At 38.9% G+C, this 18,111-nt stretch overlaps 2 protein-coding genes across 3 annotated transcripts; both read left to right on the forward strand.

Annotated features, from left to right (window-relative positions):
• Positions 1-2,125: 2,125 nt before the first annotated feature.
• Positions 2,126-8,614, forward strand: slbp (stem-loop histone mRNA binding protein). 2 transcript variants are annotated; one of them, XM_020595365.1, is made up of 8 exons: positions 2,126-2,345; positions 3,741-3,887; positions 4,416-4,529; positions 4,630-4,695; positions 6,188-6,310; positions 6,977-7,132; positions 7,256-7,364; positions 8,391-8,614. In XM_020595365.1, the coding sequence occupies exons 1-8, from the start codon at positions 2,287-2,289 to the stop codon at positions 8,460-8,462; spliced, it is 846 nt and encodes a 281-aa protein (XP_020451021.1). In that variant the 5' UTR covers positions 2,126-2,286; the 3' UTR covers positions 8,463-8,614. The 2 variants fall into 2 exon arrangements, with proteins under 2 accessions (XP_020451021.1, XP_020451020.1); XM_020595364.1 differs by having other exon boundaries at positions 2,127-2,345; positions 4,624-4,695; positions 8,391-8,611.
• A 1,439-nt stretch (positions 8,615-10,053) lies between these two features.
• On the forward strand, positions 10,054-12,359 carry LOC109957505 (carbohydrate-responsive element-binding protein-like). The gene is made up of 5 exons (XM_020595411.1): positions 10,054-10,058; positions 11,439-11,545; positions 11,796-11,878; positions 12,094-12,183; positions 12,351-12,359. Exons 1-5 carry the CDS (start codon positions 10,054-10,056, stop codon positions 12,357-12,359), a joined length of 294 nt encoding a protein of 97 aa, XP_020451067.1.
• Positions 12,360-18,111: the final 5,752 nt, after the last annotated feature.

Consider the following 18,111-nt stretch of genomic DNA (forward strand, 5'->3'; position numbering starts at 1 on the left):
CTTCTACCTCCTCTCCTTCTTCGACCAGCAGTAGTCCAATTTCCGCCAGCACCCTGTAGGTCAACAGCACTGGTGGCGGTCGTTGTTAACCCGGGCCTCGACCGATCCGGTATGGGGTTCACACTGATGATTCGCATGTTTAAATTTGGCATGTTTTTACACCGGATGCTCTTCCTGACGCAACCCTCTCTATTTACCCGGCTTGGGCCTGGCACAGAAGTCACTGGCTTGCAACCCCTGTGGCTATATTAAGAGGCTAGTATTAACAATGGGTCATATTCACCATCCATTTTTAAGAACAAATTTGTTCATAAAACCCACTTAGGAAGTTTTCACAAAGATACTGACATTCACCCGTGTTTTCTTATCTGGTATATGTCCTTAGGTAAAAACAGAATCTATGCACACTCAGGAGCACACTTACATTTGAGCGCTGACGTGTGTGAAATAATCAATTATTTAGTTTTCTTCAGTTCCACAGTTACAGTATATAATATCATACAATTTAAGATACAATAACAGTTTTGTCATTATTAGTATTTCTATAGTATTTTTTCTCATTATTTTACAAAGAAACACTACACTAAAAACAATACCAACACACACAGTTTATTGGAAAGTAAATAAAAGTATGAATATATAAAAATAAAAACATACTGTAGCAGCTTGATATGACAAGTCTATGGCCTGTTCCAAAGTCCCAAGCTGCCGTGTACAAACTATATGCTGCATGAAATTACTGCTGTCTTCACCTGCATCTGGAAAGTCAACTACAGTCTGTAAGTCATCCTAGATCTTGTGATTAAAAATGTTTTGAACAGATAAAACAAGGTATAGGGAAGTAATCATATGTGGATGAGGGGATATATAGAAAATGCAAGAGAGAATATAGAGGGTAAAGCAATGGATACATAAATGGGCTTTTAAAACTTCAGTAAGAGGCAACTCAGTTTATGCAGAAGGACTCTGCAACGCATAGTGAAAACAGCCAGCAAGATCATCAGCGCCCCTCTGCCTTCCCATATCACATTCCAATCTAGTAGGTGGTGGTAATGCACTTGAATGCTAGTTTGCCAACCGCCAAGAAGAAGAAGAAGAAGACGAAGCTTTATTGTGATGGAGTTCTATTGTCATATGAGCACTTCTTAGCTAAGTACAGGGTTCCTGTCTCCCAGCATGCGTTTAATACTGTTAATGCATTTCCATCTGGCATTCTCTGATTAGCATACTCCTTCTCAAACACACACAACTATATCAATTTAGCTATTGCTGTTAATGGCACTTCTATTTTTTTATAAAAAATTCAACAACATCTTTATAAGAAACTCCCTCATTCCAAGAACAACAACAGCTGTTAAACATAAATGGGTATGCCAGACTCTTGATGGAAGAACATGGATCACTGTTTTTACTTTGCCCTACAAATTTGTGTTGTCCAACAAAGCTAAGGAGCTTTGCTTTAAAATCTTACATACAGTACATTTTACCCAATAAACTCTATTATTTGTAAATACATTCCAAACATAGAAGAAAAATGCTCATTTTGCAACAGTGAGCTAGAAACTCTAGAGCATCTTTTTTTTCAATGTGAACATGTGACAGTATTTTGGACTGACGTTTGTTTTGATCTCAAAAATTATCTTGGTAAATTGTACTTAAAAAAATAAGACATAATATATTATGACAAGCCCCCGTTTCTCTATTATTAATCTGTTCATTATTTTGGCCAAATTCTTCATCCATAAAATGAAATTTCTGAAAAAAATCACCATCCTTTTCAACTTTTAAACAATCTGATCTTAACAATTATTTCCAAACACTGTCACAATTAAACCACCCTAACAAAAAACGAACCAAAACCATTGACCTTAAACGTTTTAATTTTATATCAGAATAGCCTTACCTCTTTGTATTTTATATATTGTTCTTTTTCTTTTCATAGTTCTCACTTGTTTGGTTCTGTTATTAATTTCACTTTGTTATATTATGTCCTGTTGTCCTCTTAATGCACGCTGTTATACATCGGTCGCAACAATTTGTACTGAAAAATCTTGTATTGATTTGCATTGTTGTTTAATAAAAACACACAAAAAGAAAAAGAAGAAGAAGAAGAAGAAGAAGACGACAGTCCGCCTCTTCCGGTCATCTGACTTGTTGGCTCGTTTGTGGTCGCGCGTCTTTCAGTGTTGGCGGGTATTTGTAGGCTGTGAGACCTATACAGATCCCTTTAGCTTACCACAAATAAGCTATACTTTACTGTTCAAGGTATTTATTATTATCGAGAAAATGTCTGATTGGGTCAGAGGCAGACGACGTGATGCTCCCAATAGCGAACATGATAAAAGGTACGTCTGAATGTATTTTGGCCCACTAAAAACACCGTGACTACAGCTCACACTGTGTCTTTGTCAATTCGACGGATGGCTCTTAGTTCAGCTAAAAGGTCTTGTTTCGAATGATGCTATATGGGTGCCGCTATGTATAAGTGACTCATTATTTTAGACCAAGGCTGGATGTGTTCTTTGCTAACGTTAGCTTCTACGGTCTAGCCAGACACCACGGTGTTTTATCGTCTTTGTGCTATACGGTAAAACAGTGCAAGAATTGATTTCAGATTGAAAGTGAACTTCCAGTGAGGCTAATATCACCTTCAGTCAGTCAGTCAGTCGGTGTATCTGTCACTAGCACAGGTGTAGTACTACTTGATAAAGTACCGGCGCGCCAGTGTGACGCGCGCGGTGAAGTTGTTGCTTTCTTCGAGGGTCATGTAAACATTTCTCCTACGGTGGCAAATGTTACCCGCACGATCAAATGTTAGACTGATTTTATTCCCCGGTGTAGCAGAATGACATGTCAGAAGCCTCTTAAAGGTATATAAAATAGAAGCTCTTGTGCCCAAGTGTTAAACCGACTTCGAAACGTACAGAGTTCTTCCTGCTTCATGTTGGTTTACAAGTCAAACCAGCAACAGTGAACACATCAGCTGTGCGCGGGGCTCTCGAATAGTCTGCATGTGCCAAACTGTGGCCATCCTCTGCCCTGCTTGTGCCATATAGGCCGACAGCTAATCACTCACAGGTAAGTATAAATCGCAGCATTACTTATGTTAAATGTGACACCTGTTTCTTCTGACATGTCGATTGCACCTTAGTTTGTCAGTCTGGACGATCCGTTTAGTTCTGTCACTTCTCTGTATTCAACACTGGTAGCAATACCAGTGTTAAAATACTCTATTGCAAGAAAAAGTCCTGCATTCAAAATGTTAAGTACTAAAGTAGTCACATTCACAATCAAAATATACTTTAAGTACCAGAAGTAAAGGTGCAGCTGCATTATTATGTACATCCTTGAACACATTTTAAAAACCATATCTGCTGTTTTGGAGCTAATAATTCTAATTTAAAATATGTTACTGCTGGGAATCTTGTGCGTTTCTACCCGGGATCAACAAAGTCTTATGATCGAGCGTTTCTCAGTGGCGCCCCGCCAAGGCAAAGAGAAAAATCAATCATTTAATCAGGCATATCAGTGACTCAGTCAGGAAGCTCATAAACAACGAGCTGAATCACACACTCACAGATTCAGTTAAGGCCGATTCAGACAGAGCGCGTTTGTAGACGTATTTTTCACACAACAAATAGATGAACAAGAATGTTCATCTATTTGTTGACCCTTGCTCCGCGAAAAAGAACTATATGCTTATGGATTTAAATCCAGTTATTTGTGTCTTCCCTACGTAGGAGCATTGACCTGCCTCGGTGGTCCCACTGCAGGAAGAGAGGGATCGATGGAAACCTGCGGGCCAACAGAGAAGTAGGGGACAGTGACAGAGAAAACAGCGGGGACACTGACGGCATCTACAGAACCTCTGACAACAGACATACCAGGTAAGAGAATACACCTACAGTAGAAGTAGATCTACATTTATATGCAGAAGTTGAAGTTTATTTTAAGAAATGTACACATTAATGAAGGAATTGTCCAAAAGGCTCATATAGGCTTATGTGTATTAACTTCATGGTGACTCCTTTAATGTTTTATGAGTCATATTGTGACAGCAGTTATTATGAAAATGATTGATTGTTCTATGGAATGTTCTCATGCTTGTTTTGCATGTCTTTCTGCTCTACACTCTTTTTATACTGCTCATCACATGGTTTCACTGCAAAGCTCTGGAAACTAACTCTGTAAAGTTCTTTCTGAATTGCAAAATGAAATGCTGAAAAATCTGTCTTTTTATCTCAGTTCTCTTGTGTTCACAATCATTGGAAGCCAAAATTGTATTTGAAAGAAAAAAACTTGAATTGCCCAGTTGTGTGGCAACAACTACAACTTCTGTTAATTGTGGCAACAAGAACTTGTTTTCCCTTCAGTGTGTTTATGCTGGTACGTACCCCTTGTGCACCCCCCTCTAGTTTCACCACTCCAGAGTCTGCAGGCCCAGTGTCTCGCCGTGGTAGACATGATGACTGGGGCAGCCAGGTGGAGGATGACGAGATGAGGAGGGATGTACATAGAGACATGCAGCGGTAACGAATCTCTGCTTCAGTTTGAGTGCCTTTGATAAATTCAAAACACACTCTTAATTGAGTGCCAGCCTTCACTGACTGTGTAACTTTTCAGTTACAGGAGGAGGATACTGGGTGCAGAGGTTGCCCAGAGAGAGAGAAAGACCTCATCTGGCTCCTCTGGAAGGTATGTCTGTTATGTTATCATCTCATATAGGGGTTTTTGTTTTTGTTTTTGTTTTTTTACAACCATTAAAAGTAGAGGTGTAAATATGCCATAGAAGTATGCTACAATGTAATTTTGATTCAGTTCGATTCAGGGGCCTGCAATCCACATGAAGTGTCATATTATGTGCCTGCTTTTACACAACTGGTTACAGTTTTTTCACAAATGTATGGAATAGGATTGGGGCCATGGTAAAAACAAAAACAAACAAAAAAAAGACTTTTTTGGTTATATTTCTGACTTTTTTTAAATATATTTTTCAATACCTTTCTACTACCCTTAAAAAAGTTTTTAATGTGTTCTTTCAAAGCAGTCTTGTTGATAAGGCTTGTGAGTTGTAATAAATGTACTACAGTCACAGTGGCAAGAAACAGTATGTGAACCTTTTGGAATTTCATGCTTTTCTGCATTAATTTGTCATAAAATGTGATCTGATCATCTAAGTCAAGAGTACTGACGAATACAATGTGCCAAATATTAAAAACACACAAAAATCTGATCTTTCATGTCTTTATTTAGAACAACCATAAAAACCTCATAGTGCTGCTGATAAAAGTATATGAACCCTTGAGTTAATGACGTCAGAAAAGCTAATTGGAGTCAGGTGTTAGCATACCTGGAGTCTTGTTAAGAAAATGAGTTCGGAGGTGTGGACTAGAGCTACTTTGATTAAAAACCACTAAAACCTTTTGAGTTTGCTCCACACAAGAAGAATATGCTTATATGAGCCATGCCTCACCAAGAAGAGCTTTCAGAGGATCTACGATCAAGAATTGTTGATTTACATAAAGCTGGAAAGGGTTTCAAAGTGATTTCAAAGACTTCAGAAATTCACCAGCCTACAGTTAGGCAAACAATCTACAAATGGAGACACTTTGGGACTGTGGCTACTCCACCAAGAAGTGGACACCCAGTCAAAATGACCTCAGGGTGTTTATGGCAGGACACCACGAAGGAAGCTGCTGCTTAGTAAAAAGGACATTGCTGCACGCCTGAAGTTTGCGAAAGAGCACATTGACACTCCACAGCGGTACTGGCAAAACATTTTGTGTACTGACGAAACTAAGACTGAACTATTTGGGCACTGCATATTATGATGAAAACATCACCCCAACCGTAAAGTATGGTGGAGGAAACATGATTTGGGCCTGCTTTGCTGCATCAGGGCCTGGCCAGCTTGCAATCAATGAGGGGAAAATGAATTGTCAAATGTATCAAAAAAATTCTTCAGGATAATGTGAGCATGTCTGTACGTCAGCTGAAACACTGTAGGAGCCTACTACTTCACAAATGTTTGTTGCAGAGACTAGCAAGTAGGCTAATGTGGTATCACCGGAAAGGGCCAGTCATTTTGTTTATTCAACGTGATTTACGACAAGCCAATGAGTAGCATTACTTCATGGGATATGGAACCAAGGGGTGTGATGTCACTAACCATGTCCGTCTCCTGCAGCTGCGACTCCAGAGAAGGAGAAACCATGGAGACAGACGAAGCTGTGTTGCTACGGCGACAGAAACAGATCAACTACGGCAAAAATACGTTGGCCTATGACCGATACATCAAGGAAGTTCCAAAGTAGGTGTATGCAAGTAAACGCAATCAATGCAGCTCTGAAAATATTATGAGTACATGCAGTGTTGTGCAAAAGTTTAAAATTAAAAGGTACAGTGAGTGCTTGCAAAGTCCCAGTAGGTTTTATTTAACATTGAACATCATACAAAATGAGGTAAAAGGAAAACTAAATAAGTCAGTATTTGGTGTGACCACCTTTTCTTTTTTTTTAAACAGCTGTTCCTTTGGTTATACTTGCATATAGCTTTTCAAGGTACCTAACAGTTTAGTTATTCCAAGCCTCTTGGAGAACTTGCTACAGTTTTTCTGTGGGTTTAATCCCAGACTGCATGATGTCGAGATCATGGCTCTGTGGGGCCCATACCGGTCCTCGCTTTACTCGTTTCTGTTTTTAATGCTGCAGAATGAATTTGGGAGTGTGTGGAGGTTTTCCTGATGGGTCTGTGTGATGACTAAGAAGCTAAACATCTTAAGGGTCCAAAACGTTTGCAGTACTGTATGCTTGACCTGAAACATCACAGTAGAAGCTGACTTTTGTGCTGAGAGAATGGATGAAGAGCACAGTGCTGGCACTACTACCGATCTGCATTTAGACACACATGTCTGTGAATTAGTAAAACATTAATCCTTCTATTTGCATTGTTTTTCTCTTTCCCCTTTTGTATCCAGACATATGCGTCAGCCGGGTGTTCACCCAAAGACACCCAATAAGTTTAGGAAATACAGCCGTCGCTCCTGGGATCAGCAGATCAAACTGTGGAAGGTCAAACTGCACGCCTGGGACCCCCCAGCAGAGGTGGTCCAAGATAAAGTCCTTGATAACATGTAAGAATTAGTCCTGCAGCCAGCAGTTCATTTTATTATTGAACATCATGTGTACAGTGTCGGTCAACTGTTGTGTTCATGTAGTTTTGTGTGTGTGTGTGTGTGTGTCCTCTGTTCCTCCAGTGAGGAGCTGGATCTTGATGATGTAATGGACATTGAGCTGGACTTCCCAACCCTGTCAGACTCTCAGAATCCCCCAGCCTCTGTCACCACACACAGCCTTTCACAGGAGGTGAGTTGAATTAAATCACTTTATGATGGGCTCTAGGGCCAGACTGAAAATCTTCAAACTATAGATGGTCCAATCCAGTACTAAGTATCTGTATCAGTGCCAATCCACACATATTTCATAGGACTGTATTAGCCAGAATAAAGCCCATCCATTTGTGATCCTTATTTTGAACTACCGTCCTGTATTGGAGCCCATTCAGTTGCATCATTGAAACACTTCTGTTACAACCGATAAGCTGCTATATTAATCAGTCCAGCTGTCTACCCTGCCCACATGTCCACTGGCATTATCACTCATGCTTCACTTGCGTAGCCACGACCTGAGATCTGTTTCTAGCTTCAAGTCAGTTCTTTCTGAACTAAGCTCCTAAAACACTTCATAGAATCCAGTAAGACAACAAAAGCTCAGTGGTTCCAGCACCGCCAAACTAGAGAAATACATTTAGTAAAAACAGTTAAAACGCATCATCTGTTACATCAGTCCTGAACATGGCTGTTCCCTTTAAAGGCTCTGTAGTTTTGATTTACTGTTTTACCACGATCCAGTATTTGGATCAGGAAACTCCTGAAACATACAGTGTGCCAGATTAAATTCAATATATCAGATATTTAATGAACATTTCTGTGGGTGCCATCCCTGGTAGGCTAGCGGTTAAGGTGCAGCGCTCTCGCCGCTGCAGCCCGGGTTCGACAACATGGGAGTCAGTGTGACGATTCGACATGGCGACCCCTAAATGGGAAAAGCCGAAGTGACTTTCTTTCTTTCTGTGGGTAAATATCATTATCAGCAGATTCTTAATGCTAAAGGGATCGGTATCAGGGCCAAATAAATTGCATTTGGGCTTCTCTAGCTCAAACAAGTCATTCTTGTGTAAGTGGTCATTTAATTGCTTAGCGACAGCTTTTATTTTTCAGAGGATTTTTTTTTTTTTTTTTAAATACATACTGTATTTTGATCCATTTTATCTTTATATGTTGTAGCACGTCTACAGTGTGAGAACGTAATTGCTTGTGCTCTCTTGCTCAGGGTGAAGACTGCTCGGGTACTCCAGTTAAACTACAGAAGACAGAAACCTCAACGGAACCTGACATGGCATAGCTCATAACTGGTCTTGTCCAAGAACATGTTCACACACACATCTCAGATATTTTCTAAATATGTACAATTTTAAATACTAAAGGGCGCCAATTCAGTTGTATTGAGCTGTGATTTGTTTTTACATAAGGACTTTTTTTTTTCCTTAAAAAATGTTAATGTTTCTTATTGCTGTTTGCTTTGTGGTGAAGACTTTCAATAAAAAAAACCTGAATGTTTTTGTTCGTTATGAGGATAACTTAATAACCATTGAAATATATATGATGAACATGGCATCACCACTTCCCTCCACCATGCAAAAATGAAGCCAAAATATCATGAATACCTTGGCTGCCATCTTGGTTTTTTGCAACCAGATTCTGCGCAGTAGTGACGAGAAGTGGAGCGACGGCATCGGACCGCCAATCAAAGATGTCAAATCACCTCTTGTTATATCATCAAATAACTTATTAAAAACAAACGCCAGAAAAATGAGTGATTATACACATTAGTGTGATGTCTACCAAAAACCACAGAAATCGCCTGTGAAAAATTGTATTTGTACTTTGAATTTTTAGTGTGGCTCAACCACTAACATGGAGGAGGTGGGATGTATAACTAGGCGATGCATCTTCTCAGCTGTAGCCCCCAGACTCTGAAACAAGTTACTGCAGCATGTTGGGTTGGCTCCTTCACTGAAATCCTATCTTAAAACTTTTATTTCTTTTATACATTAGGTTTTAATTCAGTATGTGATTTGATTATATTTGCATATGTATATTCTTTCATTTAAAAAAAAAAATCTTAATCATTTTGTTGTACTTTTTTATGCTTTATAGACCTTTTTGCAGCAGATGTTTTGACATTACAGCAGAAAAAGAGCAGGTGGAATTAATGACAATCATTTAGATTGGTCATGTCCAGGGTTTTGCTATTGTGCCTGCAGTAATGAAGCTAAGCCATCGTTACTGTAATTGATTCCACCTGTGCTTTTCCTGTCATGACAAGTCAAAATAGCTGCTGTGAAATAGTTTATGGGCAAATAGTTTCCACTGACAAATGTTCTGAGCTATAAGAAGCCACATCTGTGGATTCTGAAATGGTAACAACACACCCACAATCTGCTCTCCCAGCAGATTTCCAAAACAGCGAGGGAGTGATGCTTGATACATGTTTGACACAGGAGGTCCAGGGATGCCAGTGTAGCGTGGACAGAGTACGTCAAAATTCGATGTAGTTACAGTACACGTACAATTAAAAAATGTATTTAATGGACCATCCCAATGGTTTGGTGCATTTATCTAATTTACTCCAAATCACTGACATGTTACATCAAAACCAGCCTTTTTTCCAAACCATATCCTGTCCGTTTCAGATAGACACTGGTTTTTGTGTGTTCTTGACCAATATGAAAATAAAGTTGTTTCAGCCATGTAACCCATCCCAGCAAATCTCATCTCCATCAAAAGCTGTAATTTAGTTGTAATTATGAGGTGATTTACAAAAGTTTCAAATCAGCCTGCACTTGCACTGTTTTATGACAGACTGAACTTGTAAATATGTTTGCTCTTACACTTATGTTTGCTAGATTACACTACCAAACAGTCTGACTTCAATGCCGTGAGCAGCCTGGAAGAGCAGGAAAAAAACATCCACAAATCTAAAATGTGCAGCATGCAGTAAAAATGGCACATGATTTTTAGCTAGGAAGCTTAAAGTTTGTAAACAAGTTGCACTTTTATTATCCATAAATGAAATCCACTGGTTACAGCATGAAAACAGACAAAGACAACACAGGACAGACTATCACAAGGACTGAGTTTTCTTAGGCTTATTAAGAAACACAGGGTCCTGAACTGTCCATCCACCCTCCTGATTTGTTTTAGTCGACCAACATCGTCAACATGTTGATAATAATTCAGTGATTGATAAGATTTAAATTTTAAAGTGAAACTGCAAACATCTATTGAAAAAACATACATCTCATTTTATTTACCACTGTGCAATGTATCATATTCCATCTCACAATTCATCTGTTGCGTTACAGTTGCCACTTTCTGATCACTTTAACTGAGCAATACTGTATGTTTAGCAGCGTGCCACCTCCAGCTGACCAGAGGCTTGGCTCGATTTCTTTTTCAGGTGGCACACTGCTCACACATTTTTAAATGAAAGGGAATTATGAATTGGCAAATTTACTAATCTTGTATTATTTTTGCTACTTTAACATTAAAATTATTAATGCACAATTTAAAAGCAAATAAATGTCCATTTATTAATTGATAATTTGTTTTTAACTGAATTCTCAGACTTTGATTTAGTGCTTAGTACAGATAAAATAATCATAGTGGGTGACATATTCAAGTAGATGACAGTGACAGTCTCAGTGCATTCAGTTCATTATTAGACTCAAGTGGCTTTTCTCAAACTGTAAATAAACCCACTCACTGTTTTAATCACACCCTTGATCTTGTTCTGACACATGGCATCGAAACTAAACACTTAGTTTTTCCCCAAAACCCTCTTCTGTCTGACCATTTTCTACCGTAATTTCCAGACTATTGAGCGCACCTGAATAGAAGCGCCACCGTGTGACATGCAGCGATGTCACTCCATTAAAAGCATTTTGAAAATGTCCTCCTGGCTTCCCAGCAACTCCCTGAGCACCTCACACTAGGAGCCCTCTTCTCAGCACTCAGCAGGCTGAGGGACACTGGAAAAGCATGCAAAACAACTAGACAAACAACCTGGCAGTGCAGTTTGGACACTATTAGTCAAAATCAGGACAGGTTTCCAGCAGGGGTGGCAGTGAGGCTACTGATTCATTTTCCCATTGCATCCTGTTTTTTTTTTCTTAAGAGTATCTAGTCATTTCTCTGTGCACTTTCTCTTTTACTGTTCCTAACATAAAAAGTGGTGCATTTAACCCTACCCATTTTCCATATATTTTTAGAATGTCACAAAACAACTCCAAAACTATAATTTCTTTCTCTTTTACAGTGGCAAGATAGTCTCACCAAAGTGGAAGTCTTTCAAGGGTCTGCGACTGCTGTGGAGAGATAAGATCCGTCTGAACAATGTGATCTGGAGAGCTTGGTTCATTCAATGTGAGTCCATCACTCACTCACATCTCTCCACTCATGATAAAGAATGACATTACTACAAAATGCAACAGAAACTGGAATTTCAAAAAACAAATGTTAGCCATCATTAATTAGAAAGTGAATAGGATTGACTTTATCTAGCTGGCTGAAATAAGCCACCATGGCAAATAAAACAGTAGATAATAATGTTTTTCTAAACAAACAGACATAAATGTGCATGTGGATTTTGTTGCTCTGAAATTGCTGTGTTTAGATGTGGAGAAGAAGAAAAAACCAGTGTGTGGGTTTGTCACCCCGCTGGAGGGCTCTGAGGCCGACATGCATCGAAAGCCTGAAGTGAGTGATTTGTGAATTTTTAAAATGATTTATAATTGGTTTATAGAACTACAAGCTGGGGTTCTAAAATACATGTTATTACAGATTCACTGACACTGTTTGTATTGCTGAGTTTTGATTTTTGTATTGTAGATTGCTGAGGTTGAATGTATGTGTGACTTGTTTGGTAGACCAAGTCTCAGGGTTGGTATTGTACATCTGCTTTATATCAATAGGCGATTGTATTAGAGGGCAGCTACTGGAAGCAAAGGATAGAAGTGGTGATCAAGGAGTACCACAAATGGAGGATTTACTATAAAAAGAGGGTAAGAACACATTTTTTTTGTGGATGGCTGTGCTGGGTTGTTGGTTGGTCGACACTGAAATACCCCAGCAACTGTTGCTTGCATTGACATAACATTTTGTGGAGACATTCAAGGTTGCAAGATGTTAAATCCTATTGACTTTGCTGATACCCTGATTTTCCCTCTAGTCACTGTAAGGTTGGAATATGTGGTGCTGAATGTAATGTCTCACAAACTGGGCGGATTGCCTTTAAATTAGGTACAAAGTTAACATTCATATTTGCCTCGTGATGAACTGTCAGTCACTTTGGTGAGTTCCAACATTATCATTAGGTCAAATTTGAATTTGCCCAACAATTTGGTTTTTGACCAAATTTCTGCTAAACTAAACACATCATCAGTCTCAGCTACATTTTGCATAGAGTACTATCAAATGTTACTAAAACAAAATGCTAGCCGTCCCTGGTAGGCTAGCGGTTAAGGTGCAGCGCTCTCGCCGCTGCAGCCCGGGTTCGACAACATGGGAGTCAGTGTGACGATTCGACATGGCGACCCCTAAATGGGAAAAGCCGAAGTGACTTTCTTTCTTTCTGTGGGTAAATATCATTATCAGCAGATTCTTAATGCTAAAGGGATCGGTATCAGGGCCAAATAAATTGCATTTGGGCTTCTCTAGCTCAAACAAGTCATTCTTGTGTAAGTGGTCATTTAATTGCTTAGCGACAGCTTTTATTTTTCAGAGGATTTTTTTTTTTTTTTTTAAATACATACCGTCTTTTGATCCATTTTATCTTTATATGTTGTAGCACGTCTACAGTGTGAGAACGTAATTGCTTGTGCTCTCTTGCTCAGGGTGAAGACTGCTCGGGTACTCCAGTTAAACTACAGAAGACAGAAACCTCAACGGAACCTGACATGGCATAGCTCATAACTGGTCTTGTCCAAGAACATGTTCACACACACATCTCAGATATTTTCTAAATATGTACAATTTTAAATACTAAAGGGCGCCAATTCAGTTGTATTGAGCTGTGATTTGTTTTTACATAAGGACTTTTTTTTTTCCTTAAAAAATGTTAATGTTTCTTATTGCTGTTTGCTTTGTGGTGAAGACTTTCAATAAAAAAAACCTGAATGTTTTTGTTCGTTATGAGGATAACTTAATAACCATTGAAATATATATGATGAACATGGCATCACCACTTCCCTCCACCATGCAAAAATGAAGCCAAAATATCATGAATACCTTGGCTGCCATCTTGGTTTTTTGCAACCAGATTCTGCGCAGTAGTGACGAGAAGTGGAGCGACGGCATCGGACCGCCAATCAAAGATGTCAAATCACCTCTTGTTATATCATCAAATAACTTATTAAAAACAAACGCCAGAAAAATGAGTGATTATACACATTAGTGTGATGTCTACCAAAAACCACAGAAATCGCCTGTGAAAAATTGTATTTGTACTTTGAATTTTTAGTGTGGCTCAACCACTAACATGGAGGAGGTGGGATGTATAACTAGGCGATGCATCTTCTCAGCTGTAGCCCCCAGACTCTGAAACAAGTTACTGCAGCATGTTGGGTTGGCTCCTTCACTGAAATCCTATCTTAAAACTTTTATTTCTTTTATACATTAGGTTTTAATTCAGTATGTGATTTGATTATATTTGCATATGTATATTCTTTCATTTAAAAAAAAAAATCTTAATCATTTTGTTGTACTTTTTTATGCTTTATAGACCTTTTTGCAGCAGATGTTTTGACATTACAGCAGAAAAAGAGCAGGTGGAATTAATGACAATCATTTAGATTGGTCATGTCCAGGGTTTTGCTATTGTGCCTGCAGTAATGAAGCTAAGCCATCGTTACTGTAATTGATTCCACCTGTGCTTTTCCTGTCATGACAAGTCAAAATAGCTGCTGTGAAATAGTTTATGGGCAAATAGTTTCCACTGACAAATGTTCTGAGCTATAAGAAGCCACATCTGTGGATTCTGAAATGGTAACAACACACCCACAATCTGCTCTCCCAGCAGATTTCCAAAACAGCGAGGGAGTGATGCTTGATACATGTTTGACACAGGAGGTCCAGGGATGCCAGTGTAGCGTGGACAGAGTACGTCAAAATTCGATGTAGTTACAGTACACGTACAATTAAAAAATGTATTTAATGGACCATCCCAATGGTTTGGTGCATTTATCTAATTTACTCCAAATCACTGACATGTTACATCAAAACCAGCCTTTTTTCCAAACCATATCCTGTCCGTTTCAGATAGACACTGGTTTTTGTGTGTTCTTGACCAATATGAAAATAAAGTTGTTTCAGCCATGTAACCCATCCCAGCAAATCTCATCTCCATCAAAAGCTGTAATTTAGTTGTAATTATGAGGTGATTTACAAAAGTTTCAAATCAGCCTGCACTTGCACTGTTTTATGACAGACTGAACTTGTAAATATGTTTGCTCTTACACTTATGTTTGCTAGATTACACTACCAAACAGTCTGACTTCAATGCCGTGAGCAGCCTGGAAGAGCAGGAAAAAAACATCCACAAATCTAAAATGTGCAGCATGCAGTAAAAATGGCACATGATTTTTAGCTAGGAAGCTTAAAGTTTGTAAACAAGTTGCACTTTTATTATCCATAAATGAAATCCACTGGTTACAGCATGAAAACAGACAAAGACAACACAGGACAGACTATCACAAGGACTGAGTTTTCTTAGGCTTATTAAGAAACACAGGGTCCTGAACTGTCCATCCACCCTCCTGATTTGTTTTAGTCGACCAACATCGTCAACATGTTGATAATAATTCAGTGATTGATAAGATTTAAATTTTAAAGTGAAACTGCAAACATCTATTGAAAAAACATACATCTCATTTTATTTACCACTGTGCAATGTATCATATTCCATCTCACAATTCATCTGTTGCGTTACAGTTGCCACTTTCTGATCACTTTAACTGAGCAATACTGTATGTTTAGCAGCGTGCCACCTCCAGCTGACCAGAGGCTTGGCTCGATTTCTTTTTCAGGTGGCACACTGCTCACACATTTTTAAATGAAAGGGAATTATGAATTGGCAAATTTACTAATCTTGTATTATTTTTGCTACTTTAACATTAAAATTATTAATGCACAATTTAAAAGCAAATAAATGTCCATTTATTAATTGATAATTTGTTTTTAACTGAATTCTCAGACTTTGATTTAGTGCTTAGTACAGATAAAATAATCATAGTGGGTGACATATTCAAGTAGATGACAGTGACAGTCTCAGTGCATTCAGTTCATTATTAGACTCAAGTGGCTTTTCTCAAACTGTAAATAAACCCACTCACTGTTTTAATCACACCCTTGATCTTGTTCTGACACATGGCATCGAAACTAAACACTTAGTTTTTCCCCAAAACCCTCTTCTGTCTGACCATTTTCTACCGTAATTTCCAGACTATTGAGCGCACCTGAATAGAAGCCGCACCCACTAAAATTTAAAAAGAAAAATAAATTTGTACATATATAGGCCGCATTTGTCTATAAGCCGCTGGTGTACACAGAAAGATTTTTGGATTGAGTCAGGTCTTCACGCTGCCGTCTCCAACGTCTCACCATCGATTCATTGATGCCAAGCTTACGTGCAGCAGCTCTATTTCCTTCTTCGACAGCCAGATTGATCGCCTTTAACTTGAAAGCTACATCATATGCATTTCTTTGTGTGTTTTCCATGATGAGGGTGTGTGCATGAAGCGCAAAATGACTAATCTGAAGAATTTAGTGTGAGTGCATTTGATTTAATTCGAACAGTTTCATTGGTCCAGTGTGACCCGTTCACTAATTTCATTGGTCTGATGTGACGAGGCTAAATGTATTGGCGGCATGAAGCTCGTTAGCTCGTAAAAATCCATAAATTAGCTGCATCATTGTTTAAGCCGCAGGGTTCAAAGCGTGTGAAAAAAGTAGTGGCTTATAGTCTGGAAATTATGGTAATAACTTTTGAATTTACACTAATGGATTATACTTTATGTGGGAAACAGTTCCACCACAGTAGATGTCTAACTGATAGTGCTGTTACCAAGTTTAAGGAAATAATTCCATCATTATTTACTCCAGTGCCATGTGCCAACACAATGGAGGGCGGCCACCTTAACTTTACTCCCACACAAGTCAATACTCTTGTTGATAATGCTCTGGCCTCCCTGCATACAACACTTGATACTGTTGCACCTCTGAATTCTTAGACCAGTGGAACAGAGGAGGCCCCGTGGTACAGCTCGCAGCTCTGCTCCCTAAAGCTGGCATCATGAAAACTGGAAAGGAGGCAGCGCTCGACTAAGTCAGAAAAGTTTCCAGGTTTCTTTTCAGCACTGTAGCTAGGTTAACAAAAGGGTTTTTTTTCCATTATAGCAACCTACTGACTGTCGCGCTGAGTAACACCCGTCATGGGTTCTGCATTTGTCTCCACCGTGGTGCCCCCACTTTGGAGGTGCATTCTGGGAGCTAAATTTCAGCATCCCTCAGGAGGTAATACTAAAATCAAGTACCAGGAACATGAGGGAGGGGTTGCGTGCATGTAGAGCAGTCACCAGTGGTTGGTTAAATGTCCATGTCTTTGCACCTCAAACATTAGCATTACAAGCACAGTGTGTAAACACACAGATGACTGTGTGTGTAAGAAAGGAGCAGCCCCTCCCTCCTCTAAACAGAGACCAACAGAGGAAAAATTACATTGGAAAAACAAAGCAGGACGGTCCACGTCAACCCCAGAGGCTATGCTTAGTAATGGCTAAAGGAAGTAGGTGGTATACCGGTCGTCAGGTTTTGATAGTGGAAATGCAGCAAAAAAAAAGACACAGTGCTGCTGAGTTTAATATTTTTAGACTTCAGCAGTAATGACTTTGAGCTTACAAATAAAATCACAATTAAAAAAAAAAATCAGATCCTCTAAGACCTCATTTATACTTAGACGGCTTCTCTCTCATAGATCTCTCTGAGTTAACCTCAACAGATGCTTCATCTAAATCATCGTGTCTCTTAGACCCCATCCTGACTAGGCTGCTCAGAGACGTTTTACCCCTAATCAACACATCCATATTAGATCTGCTTAACCCCTCTCTATTAACAGGCTATGTTCCACAGGCCTTAATTAAACCTCTACTCAAAAAGCCTACTCTTGACCCAGGTGTTCTGGTTAATTATAGACCGATATCCAATCTCCCATTTATTTTTAAAACTCTTGAACAAGCTGCTGCAAAGCAGTTATGTGACCACTTGTATTTTCAGCCACCAAGAGTCAGGGTCTGTTGGAGGTTTCTTCCATTAAAGGGAGTTTTTCCTCTCCACTGTCACCAAATGCTTGCTCAAGGAGGATTTTTTGGGTTTTTCCTCTATAATACTGTATGGTCTAGACCTTACTCTGTAAAGGGCCCTGGGATGATTGTTGTTGTGAACTGCTGATATACAAACACAACTGAGTTGAAAACAGCATCCCTATTTATGTTGTCACTTGAAAACATGGCATCATGAACAAAACAATAAACAATGTGACTGGTAATAAAACAGCTCAACCACCTATTTACTTAATTTTAGCCTTTCATCACTTTTTCTTTTTACTTATTGGGCATTATAAACATAGATAAGATTTGTCTGCAATTACCTTAAATCAGCTGATAATCGGTCTGCCAATGTATTAGTTGGTCTCTAAGCGTAAATGTCTTGTGTAGGCTCTCATTTTAATCCTGTGTGGGAATGGTGGACTATGCCATAAACAATAAAAAAAATTACTGAACTGCTCAAAACAAATTAAGGGAACACTTGATCACAGTATAACATCAAGTCAGGTAAACCCCAGTGATATCAATCTGTCCACATAGGAAGCACAAATGACTATGAAACAGTTTCACCTGCTTTGATGCAAATGAAAGTGACAACAGGTGCAGTGGAGA

The sequence above is a fragment of the Monopterus albus genome, unplaced genomic scaffold (assembly GCF_001952655.1).
Source record: "Monopterus albus unplaced genomic scaffold, M_albus_1.0 scaffold27.1, whole genome shotgun sequence".
Taxonomy (NCBI): Eukaryota; Metazoa; Chordata; class Actinopteri; order Synbranchiformes; family Synbranchidae; genus Monopterus; species Monopterus albus.

What these genes read in the sequence shown, in the direction of transcription:
- slbp (XM_020595364.1), top strand. Translation starts at nt 2,287, where the DNA reads ATGTCTGATTGGGTCAGAGGCAGACGACGTGATGCTCCCAATAGCGAA. An exon ending in TCTGACAACAGACATACCAG is followed by an intron (nt 3,888 to 4,415) that starts GTAAGAGAATAC and finishes ACCCCCCTCTAG; the next exon opens with TTTCACCACTCCAGAGTCTG. An exon ending in GATAAAGTCCTTGATAACAT is followed by an intron (nt 7,133 to 7,255) that starts GTAAGAATTAGT and finishes CTGTTCCTCCAG; the next exon opens with TGAGGAGCTGGATCTTGATG.
- LOC109957505 (XM_020595411.1), top strand. An exon ending in GAGAGCTTGGTTCATTCAAT is followed by an intron (nt 11,546 to 11,795) that starts GTGAGTCCATCA and finishes TGCTGTGTTTAG; the next exon opens with ATGTGGAGAAGAAGAAAAAA. An exon ending in ACATGCATCGAAAGCCTGAA is followed by an intron (nt 11,879 to 12,093) that starts GTGAGTGATTTG and finishes TTATATCAATAG; the next exon opens with GCGATTGTATTAGAGGGCAG.